Here is a 15,929-nt window from a genome sequence, read left to right as displayed (position 1 = left end):
AAAATCTGGCTCAAAATATTTGACAGCGTAATCCTGCCCATTGCACTGTACGGTAGTGAAGTATGGGGCCCGCTAAATCACCATAGCTACACTAAATGGGAAAAACACACAATAGAAGCCCTACATGCAGAATTTTGCCGAAGCATCCTTCGCACCCAAAGGAAAACACCAACAAATGCATGCAGAGCCGAACTAGGCAGATACCCACTGATAATAAACATCCAAAAACGAGCACTAAACTTCCTAAATCACCTCAAAACTAGCTCCCCAGACACCCTTCATTTTAAAGCCTTCCAGACCCAAGAGCTAAACCCAGAAAAGAGTCCCCTGAGTCAGCTGCTACTGAAACTAAGTACTCCTACTCAGCCGGACCCTGACCAGTCCCAGACCAACACAGTTAACCAAATCATTAAACAATGCAAAGAAACCTACCTGGAACATTGGAACAAAATAACCAAAAGCCAAAGCAGATTAGAATGTTACTGGGCCCTAAAAAGAGAATATAAACTGGCAGACTATCTCTCGACCATCAGAGACACAAAACAGAGACAGACCCTCACCAGGTACAGACTAAGCGACCACCAACTGGCAATTGAAAAAGGGAGATACAAGAAATCCTGGCAGCCTAGAGAGAATAGAATATGCGATCAATGTCTGACCGGCGAGGTTGAAACAGAAATGCATTTCCTCCTAAAATGCGAAAAATTCAACACATCAAGAAACATATTATTTAACAAGCTCAGCCAAACAACCCCAGATTTCAAGGATTTGGATGACCTGTCAAAATTAAGATTAGTCCTGGGTGAGGGAGACAGACCATACCTTGGTGCCAAATATTTAACAACATGTCACAACCTGACGACTGTTTAAAAATTAATACTGAATGTACCCAATGATGTACAAAAACTGTTTAAATTAATATTGTTTAAAAGTAATATTGTATGTACCCAACAAGGGTCAAAATTGTTTGACACCTACAGAATGTTGGAAAACTGTACTTTTTTGTTGTGTAAGCTTTGGCAATATGGTTCTCTGTAAACTTTCATGCCAATAAAGCATTTGAATTGTGAATTGAGAGAGACCGAGCGAGAGACAGGCCGAGCGAGAGACAGGCCGAGCGAGAGACAGGCCGAGCGAGAGACAGACAGACAGAGCTGTAAACCCAAATTAATAAAACAGAATATGCTGAAAACAGTGTGCCTGGAGAGGGCAAAGACAGGTTAATCTGTCGGATGCGGCCCATTCAGCGGGTCTGGCCTGCCACGTGTCTCCAGCATTTCCTGCTTAAATCGCTCTACATTACTCCCACACAAGATGTAGGCCAGTGGAAGTGGAAAGCGGTGTGGGCGTCTTATATGCAGGTCACTGTGGAGCATACTTGCCCGCTGGCTTCTACCTCTCGATTCCGTCTGCCAACCACCCACCCCGTGCAGTTCAGATATTTATTTGCAAACTAGAAGAATAATTTTCCTTTAGTTCCCTCCGAGTGAAACCTGCATCTACGGCCCAGCGAGGGTGTGTATCGTGTTGGCAAAACTGTGGTTAGAACTCAAACGCCTCGATTTTAAAATTCTCACCCTTGTTTTCAAATCTCTCCATGGCCTCGCCCCCCCTCCCTATCTCTGTAACCTCCTCCAGCCCCACAACCCTCCGAGATCTCGGCGCTCCTCCAATTCTGGCCTCTCGCGCATCCCCGATTCCCATCGCTCCACCATCGGCGGCCGTGCCTTCAGCCGCCTGGGCCCCGAGCTCTGGAATTCCCTCCCTAAACCTCTCCGCCTCTCTCTCCTCCTTTAAGACGCTCCTTAAAACCGACCTTATTGACCCAGCTTTTGATCACCTGTCCTAATATCTCCTTATGTGGCTCGGTGTCGAATTTTGTCTGATAATCGCTCCTGTGAAGCGCCTTGGGACATTTTACTGCACTAAAGGCGCTGTATAAATGCAAGCAGTTGTTGTAGAACTGAAATGTCAGCTCGGAAATCCAGTGATCAAAACATTTTGCCAAAGGGCAATGGCCACCAGAAGAAAACAAAAATTACTGCCCTAGTTTCTTTTGCGTAACGGCAGAGAGGGAACGGCATGCTGAGAAATGGGTCACCCATTCCTGGTATTCCCCCCCCCCCACCCCCTCCATCACCGGCGGAACCTCGAGTTCAATCCCGGTCCAGGCCGACGCGTGGAAAGTTTGCGAGCCACGTGGGGCTCTTCGTGAGCAAAATCCGGGATAGCTCCGTCGCCAAGCAATCCCGGCGAAGGGAGGAATGCTGGCCCAGGCATCAGGTGAACTCCCCACACTTTAAATAGCGCCACGGGAATCACGGACACCCCAGCTGAAAGGGAAGACGGGCCCTCGGTTTAATGTGCCACGTGAGGGATAGCTCCGTTGACAATACACTGCGGAGCTACCTTGGGTTATGAGCTCAGGCTCCTGATTTGGATGAAGAGATCAAAACAAGCAGAGGCAGAGACGGAGGGGAGGCAGCCAGTGCGAACAGCCCATTATAAATACAGTAATCAACAGAGTATAATAATCACCAGATTGCAAAAAACACTCCCTTGAAACTCCCCCTCCCCCCCCCAAAAGAGTACAGTCCGCTGGACAAACAGTCCTGTCTTTCCTTCCAGCATTGCAGAATTATTATTTTTCTCGGGGGGGGGGGGGGGGGGGGGGGGGGGGGGTGGTGGTTAAAAAGTTGCCCGTGGTGACCTTTTACCTCAAAAACACCACTGCATGCACTTGAACCAAAGGTTATGAATCATAAAGCGAGTGCGGTATAATGTAGGGAGTTAGGCCGTGGGTGGGGATTCGCTGCAATGGGCCACAGGAGGAGCAGAACAGGGAAAGCACACAATGGAGGATTAGACACGAGGAGGAGCACGTCGATGGAACATCAGTGCTATTAGTAACATAAGCCAGGAGCTATTTGGGGCCTGCTAGACCTTCACCCATGACCCTCAGTGGGCTTGCTGCTCCCTCTATCCACAGCCTGTCTGTGTATGGGACACAGGACCAGGACTCTCCTCATCCCTTCTCCTCGCTCCATGTTGCTGTTCCCTTTTGTTCTTGCTTGCCAGCAAAAGACAAGGGAATGGCATCAAGAGGCAGTTCCATACTTAGAATAATATAGTATTTACAGCACAGGCTACTGGGCCCAACTGCCCCGTGCCGGTGTTTATGCTCCACGCGAGCCTCCTCATCTCACCCCCATCAGTGTTTCCTTCTATTCCTTTCACCCTCATGTGTTTTATCTAGCTTCCTCTTAAATGCATCTATACTATTCGCCTCGACCACTCGATGTATCAGATTCTGAGGGGGATTGACAGGGTAGATGCTGAGAGGCTGTTTCCCCCTGGCTGGAGTGTCTAGAACCAGGGGTCACAGTCTCAGGGTAAGGGGTCGGCCATTGAGGACTGAGATGAGGAGGAATTTCTTCACTCAGAGGGTGGTGAATCTTTGGAATTCTCTACCCCAGAGGGCTGCGGAGGCTCAGTCGTTGAGTATATTCAAGGCTGAGATCGAGAGATTTTTGGGCACTAGGGGAATCGAGGGAGATGGGGATGGGGCGGGAAAGTGGAGTTGAGGTCGAAGATCAGCCACGATCTTATTGAATGGTGGAGCAGGCTCTAGGGGCCGACTCCTGCTCCTAATTCTTACGTTCTTGTGTGGTAGCGAGTTCCACATTCTCACCGCTCGGCAGGTTAAAATGGAACCACTGGTCCTGGTGTTTTTTTCCTTCCCTTTCTCCCCGGCCCGTGATCGACAGTTGCCCGCAGCGACTCAACTGAGACGAGGCGCTCACGGCGCGGCGGAATGGTGGGCGCACACCCACGCCCCGTCATTCAAAAGGCGCAGTGTTGCCGAGAGTGGGAGTCGAGCAAGGCACTGGCTGGGCTTGCAGCTAAACCGTAGTGACCAACACGGAGCTGGATGTCCACTGAAGCTGCAGGGTGACCCGTGCCAAGCTAGGGATGATTCCTAGCCAGGACCCTGCACACAGATATGAAATTAACAAGCCCCGAATGAGGCAAGAGACAGATCGGAAGACATTCCCCCCCCCCCCCCTCAGAGACTTCCACCTGCACCATTTCCATGCAGACAAGTGTAACCATGACAGGACAGATGGAGGGAGCATGCAGCAATGACTGGCTGCCTCACCCACTGCTGTGTTTGAGCATTCCCCCTGAGCATTACAGCTGAGACTGCCAAGTGAGCCCAGCTCAATCTGCTAGACTCCACTCAATATGGTCAAAATTTCCCGTTACACCACTGCCCCGCGGTGACTACAACCTTCTCCGCCCTGGAGGACGACATACTTGAAAAGGAGAAATGTGCAGGGCCGCGGGGAAGGAGCAGGGGAGTGGGACTGATTGGAGAGCTCTTTCAAAGAGCCGGCACAGGCACAATGGGCCGAATGGCCTCCTCCTGGGCTGCATCATTCTATGATTCACCGTAATCAGCTTCATCACTTCCCTCTTTTCTTGCGCTGGTCCAAGGGCCCTCTCAGTAATTCTTCTTGTCCAATTTATTTTCAGCATCTAACCCTCCAGTTGTCACCTCACTTTGTTCCTCAAGGTACTTTTTTTCACTTAAATAGGAACAGGAGGAGGCCATTCAGCCCCTCGAGCCTGTTCCACCATTCAATGAGATCATGGCTGGTCTGCGACCCAACTCCATCTACCCGCCTTTGCCCCATATCCCTTAATAACTTTGGTTAACAGAAAGCTATCGATCTCAGGTTTAAAATTAACAATTGACCCAGCATCAATTGCCGTTTGCGGAAGAGAGTTCCAAACTTCTACCACCCTTTGTGTGTAGAAGTGTTTCCTAACTTCACTCCTGAAAGGTCTGGCTCTAATTTTTAGACTCTGCCCCCTAGTCCTAGACTCCCCAACCAGCGGGAATAGTTTCTCTCTCTCTACCCTATCAGTTCCCCTCAATATTCTGAAAACTTCGATCAGATCACCCCTTAACCTTCTAAATTCCAGGGAATACAATCCTAGTTTGTGTAATCTCTCCTCGTAATTTAACCCTTGGAGTCCGGGTATCATTCTGGTAAACCTTCGCTGCCCTCCCTCCAAGGCCAATCTATCCTTCCTAAGGTGTGGGGCCCAGAACTGCTCCCAGTGCTCCAGGTGTGGTCTAACCAGGGCTTTGTACAGCTGCAGCATAACTTCTACCCCCTTGGATTCCAGTCCTCTCGATATAAAGGCCAGCATTCCATTAGCCTTTCTGACTATTTCCTGTACCTGTTCATGATATTTTAATGATCGATGTACCTGGGCCCCCCGAGTCTCTTTGGACCTCCACTGTTTTTAGCGTTTCACCATTTAGAAAGTTCCCTGTTCTATCCTTTTTAGGTCTCTCGTGGATGACCTCACATTTGCCACAGTTTTGCCCATTCACTTTATCGATATCCCTCTGTAATTTTATGCTTGCACCTACACTGCCTACAACGCCGCCCATCTTTGTGTCATCGGCATAATTTGGATAAATGACTTTCTATGCCATCATATAAGTCGTTAATAAAGATTGTGAATAGTTGAGGCCCCAACACAGATCCCTGCGGGACACCACTAGTCACATCCTGCCAATTTGAGTACCTACCCATTACCCCAACTGCCTGTCTCCTGCCGCTCAGCCAATTTCCCAACCAGGTCAATAATTTCCCCTCAACTCCGTGGGCTTCTACCTTCGTTAACAGTCTCTTATGTGGGACTTTATCAAGCACCTTCTGGAAGTCCACCCCCCTGCTCTTTCCCTATAAAATAAAACGCTATTGTAAAATACAGCAGCCTTAAAGCATCTGGTGTCACGTTCTTTGTAAGGACGATGTAGGGACAGGAGGAGGCCGTTCAGCCCCTCGAGCCTGCTCCGCCATTCAATCAGATCAGGGCTGATCTGCACCTCCACTCCCTTTACCCGCCTTTGATGCATATCCCTCGACACCCTTACCGAACAAAAATCTACCCAGCTCGGCCTTGAAAGCTCCGACTGACCCCCAGCATCCACAGCCTTTTAGCGGAGCGAGTTCTAAATTTCTACCACCCTTTACGTGGAAAAGGTGCTGCCTGACCTCACTCTTGAACAGCCGAGCTTTAATTTTTAAGATTGCGTCCCCTTGTTCTCGATTCCCCCATCAGAGGAAATAGTTTCTCCGTATCTAACCCATCAAATCAGTTTAAAAACTTTAAACACAATGCACATCTAACCTCACCATTAGAGGCCTGTGCAGGCAATGAATCATAGATTGATACTCCACAGAAGGAGGCCATCGTGCCTGTGCCAGCTCTTTGAAAGAGCTATCCAATTAGTCCCACTCCCCTGCTCTGTCCCCACAGCCCTATTAAAAATCTTCCCTTCAATTATTTATCCAATTCCCTTTTGAAAGTTACTATTAAATCTGCTTCCACCGCCCTTTCAGGCAGCGCGTTCCAGATCACAACAACTCGCTGTGTAAAAGAGGCGCAGTCTATTTGGGTGTGCAGTCAGCAAAAGCTCTCTGGACCTTCGCTCAATGCTGTACGCTGACTGCTATGAGGGTCTAACAATTTGCCGCTTGAATTGGAGTTAAACATAACGGCGAGTGCGAAAGTTTCAAATTGTGGAAATACAGTAAGCAGTACAACTTTAGATTCCGCCCGGCAAACCGTCTGTAGGGAGCGCGGTCAACCGTACGATGCTGGGGTAAAGTGCAGCCCCCACCGCTCACAGCGAATGTCCCGTATAACGTGGCAGCGCTACAGGAAGGCTGCCGCCGCTCATCAGCAGCTCCCCGAATCGACTGCGGAACGGACCTCCCTGCCGCCGGACCAGAGAGCCTGACCCCCCCTGCCGCCGGACCCGAGAGCCTGACCCACGACCCGAAACTCCGCCGCGCGGTCACCGGGAAACTGCAGGAGCAGGAAAACCATTTAAACAACCCAAACTCCGAACTAGCATACTGAACTCCTAGCTGCGGGGATCATTGCGCATGAAGTGTTATTTTTGTTAAATATAAAAGATAAAACACAGGACAATTTTTCCACGTGTAATTCACTCGTATTTTGGCCCGAAATAACCGACACCCTGTAACTGGCAACTTTGAAATTGGCGTTAATGGTCGGTGGGTTTTGGTCGGTATTAACGACCGCCTGTTTTAGACGCGGACGTTTTAAAGTGGTGGGGACCAGGGCCCACTGCGCAGAACACCAGAGATGAAAGGCTCCAGTTAAGCAGAGACGAGGGAAACAGGGGCCCTTTTATTACAAGAAGTCTAAGAGGAGGTCCGTTAGAGGTGCTTAAAAGTATGAGCGGTTTTCACAAGGTGAACTGGGAAAAATCATTTCCATTGATTCAGATGACACAAATTTAAGAAAGACTTGCATTTATGTAGCGCCTTTCACCACCTCAGGACGTCCCGAAAGCACTTCACGGCCAATGAAGTACTTTTTGAAGTGTGGTCACAACCAGCAATGTGATACTGACCAGATCATCTATTTTTTTTTTTTTAATAGTGATGTTGGTTGAGGGACAAATATCGGCCCCAGGACACCGGGGAGAACTCCCCCTGCTCCTCTTCCAAATAGTGCCATGGGATCTTTTACATCCACTGAGAGAGCAGATTTAACGTCTTCACCGAAAGACGGCACCTCCGACAGTGCAGCGGAGCTCCCTCAGGACTACTCTGGAGTGCCGGCCTGGACTTTTGTGCTCAAATCTCTGGAGTGGGACTGGAACCCGCAACCTCCTAACTCGAGAGGGGAGGGTGCTACCCAACAGAGCCATGGCTGACGCGGCAAGATCACCACAAAAGAACGAAGGCAGAGTTCAGGAGAGCATCTTTTTACACAAGAGGGCTGCGAGGACATGGAATGGCCGACCGGAAACAGCGGCGGAAGCAGAATCAATAATCACTTTTACAAAGGGGAGGATAAATATTTAACCAGAAATATTTAAATGGGCACGGGGGAAAAAAAAAAAGGCGTCAGAAATGGGACTAAGTGGAGAGCTCTTTCCGAGAACTGCGATGGGCCAAATGGCCTCCTGCGGTGCCTTAAAACTCTAAAACCAAAACAGGTGATCTCGTTGGGGCTCGTGGGATCTTGCTGTGCGCAAATTGGCTGCCGAGTTTCCCTACATTACAACAGCGACTACACTTCAAAATAGTACTTTACTGGCTGCAAACCGCTTTGGGACGTCCCGAGGTCGTGAAAGGCGCGACAGAAATGCAGGTTCTCCCTTAAAAACCCATACGTCTACCACCAGTGTTGGCGAGTAGGAGAAGTAAACCAAATCAGTGGCTAGGTGATGCGCAGCTTGGGTCTTGGGAAAGAACCCGTGGGACAGGGCGCACTCCAGGGCGTCTTGATTTCAACAGTCAGGGTGTATGGAGGAGGAAACTTGTGTCGGATGGGAGATTTGGAGCTTGAGGAGGATAAAAGGGGGCAGTTCAGAGGGGTCGTGACCACACAGGAGCACTGATAAAATAGGGACAGCTGAGGAAGATTAAAGGCGAGGGAAGGATTGCCCATCAGATGAGGTGCCATTTCTGCTGTCTGGTGCACACGGCAGCAATTTGAGGGCGAGCAGTTAAAAGTGTCAGGCAACAAGCACACCACACAACATTGCAGTTAAAATACAGTGGAGCCAATCGGCTTTTCTGGATTAGTACCAATGCACTATTGCTGGGCAGCCTCATTGCCCAAAATTAAAATCTCAACAACCACCTGCATTTATATAGTGCCTGTAATGTAGTAAAACATCCCAAGGTGCTTCACAGGAGCTATTATCAGACAAAACTTGACATCGAGCCACATAAGGAGTTATTAGGACAGGTGACCAAAAGCTTGGTCAAAGAGGAAGGTTTTAAGGAGCGTCTTAAAGGAAGAGAGAGAGGCGGAGAGGTTTAGGGAGGGAATTCCAGAGCTTAGGGGCCCAGGTGGCTGAAGGCACGGCCGCCAACGGCGGAGCGATGGAAATCGGGGGATGAACAAGCGGCCAGAATTGGAGGAGCGCAGAGATCTCGGAGGGTTGTAGGGCTGGAGGAGGTGACAGAGATAGGGAGGGGGCGAGGAGGCCATGGAGGGATTTGAAGACGAGGATGAGAATTTTAAAATCGAGGTGTTGCTTATCTAGGAGCCAGTGTAGGTCAGCGAGCACAGGGGGTGATGGGCGAACGGGACTGGGTGCGAGTTAGGACACGGGCAGCCGAGTTCTGGATCACCTCAAGTTCTCATTGACCATTCCTCACAGGGAGCTCAGCTAGTTGGGTTTTACATTTCCTTCGCTATCCTAGAAACTTCTCGTTTCCAGGCCAACCTCAAAAGAATTGGAACGGACACTGTGAAGGGGCAGTTTTGATCGTGGATCTTGGTTTATTGGGGAAAAGAGGGCGGTGAAGTGGAGCAGAATAAATACTCTCACCAGTCGGACATAGACTGCTGGATCAGAAACTGACAGGAGGAAAATCTGCTCTCTCTACTGACAGAGTACCTGGGGTAAGCTGAATCTAATTCCTAGTTGCTATCAGCCGACACAACAATCAGCCTACATGCAAACTGCACAGAATTCTGGACTAATTGCCAGCCTCATTTAAAGATACAAAGGTTTCCATTTCTATAGCGCCTTTCGCCACCTCAGGACGTCCCAAAGCCCCTTACTTTAAGTGCAGTCACTGTTGTAACGTGGGAAACACGGCAGCCATTTTGAACACAGCAAGCTCCCGCAAACAGTGATGAGAGAAATGACCAGATCATCTATTTTAGTGATGTTGGTCGAGGAATAAATATTGGCCCCAGGACACGGGGAGAACTCCCCCTGCTCTTCTTCCAATAGTGGCCGTGGGATCTTTTACATCCACCTGAGAGCAGACGGGGCCTCGGTTTAACGTCTCATCCGAAAGACGGCACCTCCGACAGTGCGGCGCTCCCTCAGTACCGCCCCTCCGACAGTGCGGCACTCCCTCAGTACTGCCCCTCCGACAGTGCGGCGCTCCCTCAGTACCGCCCCTCCGACAGTGCGGCGCTCCCTCAGTACTGCCCCTCCGACAGTGCGGCGCTCCCTCAGTACCGCCCCTCCGACAGTGCGGCGCTCCCTCAGTACCGCCCCTCCGACAGTGCGGCGCTCCCTCAGTACCGCCCCTCCGACAGTGCGGCGCTCCCTCAGTACCGCCCCTCCGACAGTGCGGCGCTCCCTCAGTACTGCCCCTCCGACAGTGCGGCGCTCCCTCAGTACTGCCCCTCCGACAGTGCGGCGCTCCCTCAGTACTGCCCCTCCGACAGTGCGGCGCTCCCTCAGTACCGCCCCTCCGACAGTGCGGCGCTCCCTCAGTACTGCCCCTCCGACAGTGCGGTGCTCCCTCAGTACTGCCCCTCCGACAGTGCGGCGCTCCCTCAGTGCGGCGCTCCCTCAGTACTGCTCCTCCGACAGTGCGGCGCTCCCAGTACTGACCCTCCGACAGTGCGGCGCTCCCTCAGTACTGGAGTGTCGGCCTAGATCTTGTGCTCGCGACCTTCTGACTCAGAGGCGCGAGTGCAACCCACTGAGCCACAGCTGACACCTACTGACTAACACAACAGGCATTGCGGCAAGCCTGAAGCAGCAGAGTATGAAAGTCAGGCAGTGTTACAGGGACACTGGGCGAGGTCGAGAACGGGCTTGGCGCTCAGTGTAATCCTGAGAGCTATCTCTGTAGCGGACTAGTGCTACAGGTTGCCTGGGAGCGCTCAATATTAACCCTGGGTTCCAAAGGGAGGAAAATGCTCTACTCCCCAGTCCCCACCAATAAGAGCCCTCAGCTCGCAATACAAATGTGTCCTCAATTAACTGGTGGCGTTATCCAGGTTCTGCCAGCCTAAAGCTTAAAGTGCCCCAATTTCTTGATTTTGGATTCATATCTTGATTTAGGAGAGAAAAGAACCAAGGAATTCAGTCCTTTGATTCAGAAGAATCACCTGTTAGACAGGACGCACTAGAAACAGCACAGATCTCACAATATGGGTCAAACGCATGCTCAGCTCTGAGGAGCTCTGCACTGAGATGCAATTACCTGTAGCTTTGACAAGAGCTCCTTAACGTTGATAGATACTATTTAATAGAGCATAGCGGCATTTCATCAGCACGAATTAACCCAAAACATTCAGAGAAGCTGGGATTGTTCTCCTTCGAGCAGAGAAGGTTGCGGGGAGACTTAATAGAGGCGTTCAAAAATCACGAACGGTTTCGATAGAGTAAATAAGGAGAAACTGTTTCCAATGGCTGAAGGGTCAGTAACCAGAGGACACAGATTTAAGGTTATTGTCAAATGAACCAGAGGGGAGATGAGGAAACCTTTTTTTTTAAAAAAACGCAGCGAGTTGTTGTGATCTGGAATGCGCTGCCTGAAAGGGCGGTGGAAACAAATTCAATAGTGACTTTCAAAAGGGAACTGGAAGGGAGAAAATGTACAGGACTAAGGGGAAAGAGGAGGGAAGTGAGGCTAATTGGATAGGTCTACCAAAGAGCCGGCACAGGCACGATGGGCCGAATGGCCTCCTTCTGTGCTGTATCAGTCTATGATTCTGAGTGAAGACTTTTCTCTGACAATCGTCTCTCCTTTCCTGAATACACTCTTGAGGAGGATCAGTTCCATGGACACCCAGCAGCCCTCTGGTATCTACATCTGCAAGTCCAGACAGTGTGCCAGCCAGCCACTCAACCACGAGGGTTACAGTGGCAGCCAAGCCCAATCTTACCCTCATCAACAGCCACACATGTACATCTACCAGCACACCATCACTGGACAGCCATTGGGGGGGGGACACGGAGTGCCAACGCTGGCTTCCCCGCCCTGTCTTAAGCTAGGAGAGTGCAGGTAAACTGTAGCACAACCCGAATGCCTCCCAAGTTGAAGAGTTGGATCAGGAATCTTCCTGGTCCGTATGGGCTAGTGACTCATGATCCTAACCAGCTGAGGTATCGGAGCAGCCCTAATCTGCAATAAAACTGATGAACCATCACCCCTTGTGCTCGCTGACCTACATTGGTTCCCGGTCTGGTTACATTTCGATTTAAAAATTCTCCCTCGTGTTCAAATCCCCTCCATGGCCTCGCCCCCCACTCCCTATCTCTGTAACCTCCTCCAGCTCCACAACCGCCCGAGATCTCTGCGCTCCTTCAACTCTGCCCTCTTGAGCATTCCCCGATTTCCATCGCTCCACCATTGGTGGCCGTGCCTTCAGCCGCCTGGGCCCCAAGCTCTGGAATTCCCTCCCTAAACCTCTCCGCCTCTCTCTCCCTCTTTAAGTCGCTCCTTAAAACCTACCTCATTGACACAGCTTTTGGTCATTAACCCTAATATATCTCTTTATTTTGTCTGATAACACTCCTGTGAAGTGCCTTGGGACGTATTACTATGTTAAAGGCGCTGAGTAAATACAAGTTATTGTTTATATAGCACCTGTCACAGTCTCGTGTCATCCCAAAGTGCTTCAGTCAGTGTGCTCCCAGCAAGGCGTCACAAACAGCAATCAAGACCAGTCAGTCTGGTTTTTGTTTTAGTGATGTTGGCTGAGGGAGGAATGTTGGCCAGGAGTCCAGGAGAACTCCTCTGCTCGTCTTCCAATCGTTGCCACGGGATCTTAGACATCCACCCAACAGGCTGACCAAAAGAGGGCTGCACTGGGGGTGTCAGCCTAGATTATGGGTGAAAATACGTTGGGAGTGAAGTCCGGTCCGTCGGACTCAGAGGAGAGAGTGCAGCTGACTGCGACAAACCATCAAAACACAGCAGGGAGAAGATGGTTTAAAATAATTTATCATAGAATGGTACAGCACAGGAGAAGGCAATTCGGCCCACTGTGACTGTACCGGCTCTCCGAAAGAGCGAATTAATCACACTCCCCTGCTCTTTCCCCATAACGTGGCTCAGCAGGCAGCACCCTCACCTCCGAGTCAAGGTTGTGGGCTCGATCCCCACTCCAGAGACTTGAGCCCATAATCCAGGCTGACACTCCCACAGCCAGTACTGAGGGAGCGCCGCACTGTCGGAGGGGCAGTACTGAGGGAGCGCCGCACTGTCGGAGGGGCAGTACTGAGGGAGCGCCGCACTGTCGGAGGGGCAGTACTGAGGGAGCGCCGCACTGTCGGAGGGGCAGTACTGAGGGAGCGCCGCACTGTCGGAGGGGCAGTACTGAGGGAGCGCCGCACTGTCGGATGGGCGGTACTGAGGGAGCGCTGCACTGTCGGAGGGGCAGTACTGAGGGAGCGCCGCACTGTCGGAGGGGCGGTACTGAGGGAGCGCCGCACTGTCGGAGGGGCAGTACTGAGGGAGCGCCGGTACTGAGGGAGCGCCGCACTGTCGGAGGGGCAGTACTGAATGAGCGCCGCACTGTCGGAGGGGCCGTCTTTTGGATGAGACGTTAAACCGAGGCCCCGTCTGCTCTCTCAGGTGGATGCAAAAGATCACAGGGCCACTATTGGAAAAAGAGCAGGGCGGAGTTCTCCTGGGACGAATATTTATCCCTCAACTCAACATCACTAAAAAGCAGATGATCTGGTCATTATCACAGTGCTGTTTGCGAGAGCTTGCTGTGCGCAAATTGGCTGCCGCGTTTCCCACATTACAACGACAAAATAAAAGCACTTCATTGGCTGTGAAGCGCTCTGGGATGTCCGATGGCCGTGAAATGCGCTGTTAGAAATACAAGTTGTATCGAGTATTGTGTGCAGTTTTGGTCACCTTATCTGAGGAAGGATGTTCTTGCCATGGAGGGAGTGCAGCAAAGATTCATCAGACTGATACCTGGGATGGCAGGAATGACGTATGAGGAGATTGGGTCGATTAGGCTTATATTTGCCAGAGTTTAGAAGAATGAGGGGGGATCTCATTGAAACGTATAAAATTCTAACAGGACTAGACAGACTAGATGCAGGATGTTCCCAATGGCGGGGGAGTCCAGAACCAGGGGGCACAGTCTAAGGATAAGGGGTGGAGTATAAAAACAGGGAAGTCTTGCTGCAGTTATACAGGGTACTGGTGAGGCCACACCTGGAATACTGCGTGCAGTTTTGGTTTCCATATTTAAGAAAAGATATACTTGCTCTTGAGGCAGTTCAGAGAAGGTTCACTCGGTTGATTCCGGAGATGAGGGGGTTGACGTATGAGGAAAGGTCGAGTAGGTTGGGCCTCTACTCATTGGAGTTCAGAAGAATGAGAGGCGATCTTATCAAAACATGTAAGATTGTGAGGGGGCTTGATCGGGTGGATGCGGGGAGGATGTTTCCACTGATGGGTGAGACTAGAACTAGGGGGCATAATCTAAGAATAAGGGGCTGCCCTTTCAAAACTGAGATGAGGAGAAACTTCTTCACTCAGAGGGTAGTAAATCTACGGAATTTGCTACCCCAGAGAGCTGTGGAAGCTGCAACATTAAATAAAAATTTAAAATGGAGATAGACAGTTTCCTAGCAGATAAGGGAATTAGGGGTTACGGGGAGCGGGCAGGGAAGTGGACGTGAGTCTAGATTCGGATCAGCCATGATCCTATTGAATGGCGGAGCAGGCCCGAGGGGCCGTATGGCCTACTCCTGCTCCTACTTATGTAGGCCATTTAGGACTGAGATGAGGAGAAATTTCTTCACCCAGAGAGTGGTGAACCTGTGGAATTCTCTACCACACAAGGCAGTAGAAGCCAATTCATTCAATATATTCAAGGAGTTGGATATATTTCTTGAGGCTAAAGGGATCAAGGGATATGGGGAGAAAGCAGGGACCGGGTACTGAATTTGGATGATCAGCCATGATCTCATTAAATGGCAGAGCAAGCTCGAGGGGCCGAATGGCCGACTCCTGCTCCTATCTTCTATGTTCTTTCACAGGAGGAGGCCATTCGGCCCGCTGTGCCTGTGCCGGCTCTTCGACAGAGCTATCCAATCAGTCTCTTTCCCTGTAAAAACCTTTTTTTTCCATTTTCCAAGTATTTATCCAATTCCCTTTTGAAAGTTACCATTGAGAACCTGCATCCCTTTCAGATTACAACTGGCTGCTTCAAAAACAAAAAATCCTTCCCTGGTTCTTTTGCCAACAACCCTCAAATTTAAAATGTGCATCATTCATTTGCAATGTGTCTAAGGCTTTATTTTGTGCCCGCCCGGGCAACACAGCTGACTCATTGGCGCTGGCGTCCCACAGATTTTAACCTGGAAATTGGTTTGCTCCGCCCGCCCGCGCCGATTGACAGGCGGGCTCGACCAATCACAGAGCCCAGCCGGCGCCGGCCCGCCAATCAGCGCCGGCTTGGGAGGCGGGACCTCCAGACCAAGTCACCGCCCGCGCTCCCTTTTTTTCCCTCTTACTTTGCGTGGGGTGTGGAAAAACACTTGAAGTTCAAATTTCAGGCATCCTTCGAGGAAAAGGCAAGATTTATTTTTTTTTTTTTAAATTCATCAACTTACCTGCTTTTCTTCGCCGGTTTCCTCAGCTTGCGTCTCCAGCTCGCGGTTTTCCGACATGACGGCGTCGGTTTGGCTTAATTTCGATTCGCTGGACGCCTAATTTTTTTTCTCCGAATCCGGCCGATAATTTGAATTTTTTTATTGATTTATTTATTGTGAAAGGGAGTTGTGGTGGGTAAGGGGAAAGAAAACAGAATGCGAAAACGCGTCTCCTCACGACGGCTTCCACTACCGTCCCGCCAAGATGGTCGCCGCTCTCCGCCCGCCCGTCAGTTGACGCAACACGACGTGCTGGGCCCCCCCGTCGGGACTGATTGACGTCCGCCTCGGCCAATCGGCTGAGCGGGGCCCACCCCTTTGTCCGATCTCATCCAATGGCGTGGTGGGGGGCGGGACTTCGATTCCCGAGTTTGATTGACGTGTGACGGATTAAGGGGGGCGGGTCTTTGCTTCCCCTGTTTGATTGACGTTTGGAGGATTAAGGGGCGTGGCTTTGATTCCCGAGTTTGATTGA

General features: G+C 50.7%; 1 protein-coding gene across 2 annotated transcripts in view; it reads right to left on the bottom strand.

Moving 5' to 3' along the window:
* Positions 1–15,693, bottom strand: part of ensab (endosulfine alpha b) — a 57,029-nt gene extending 41,336 nt beyond the window's left edge. The window contains exons 1-2 of one of the 2 annotated variants that reach the window (XM_085978676.1): positions 15,416–15,693; positions 11,498–11,533 (exon numbers count right to left, since the gene is read on the bottom strand). In XM_085978676.1, the coding sequence (XP_085834802.1) occupies positions 11,498–11,533; positions 15,416–15,472 (93 nt within the window). In that variant the 5' untranslated portion in view covers positions 15,473–15,693. The remainder of the gene's footprint in view (positions 1–11,497; positions 11,534–15,415) is intronic. The other variant, XM_085978675.1, reaches the window with a different exon arrangement.
* Between the last annotated feature and the right edge of the window lie 236 nt (positions 15,694–15,929).

Source organism: Somniosus microcephalus, unplaced genomic scaffold (genome assembly GCF_052327205.1).
Source record: "Somniosus microcephalus isolate GS21.2 unplaced genomic scaffold, FLI_Smic_1.0 unresolved_chr7, whole genome shotgun sequence".
Lineage (NCBI taxonomy): Eukaryota > Metazoa > Chordata > Chondrichthyes > Squaliformes > Somniosidae > Somniosus > Somniosus microcephalus.
The sequence above is the reverse complement of the archived record's forward strand: the minus strand, read 5'-3'. Positions and strand labels throughout refer to the sequence as shown.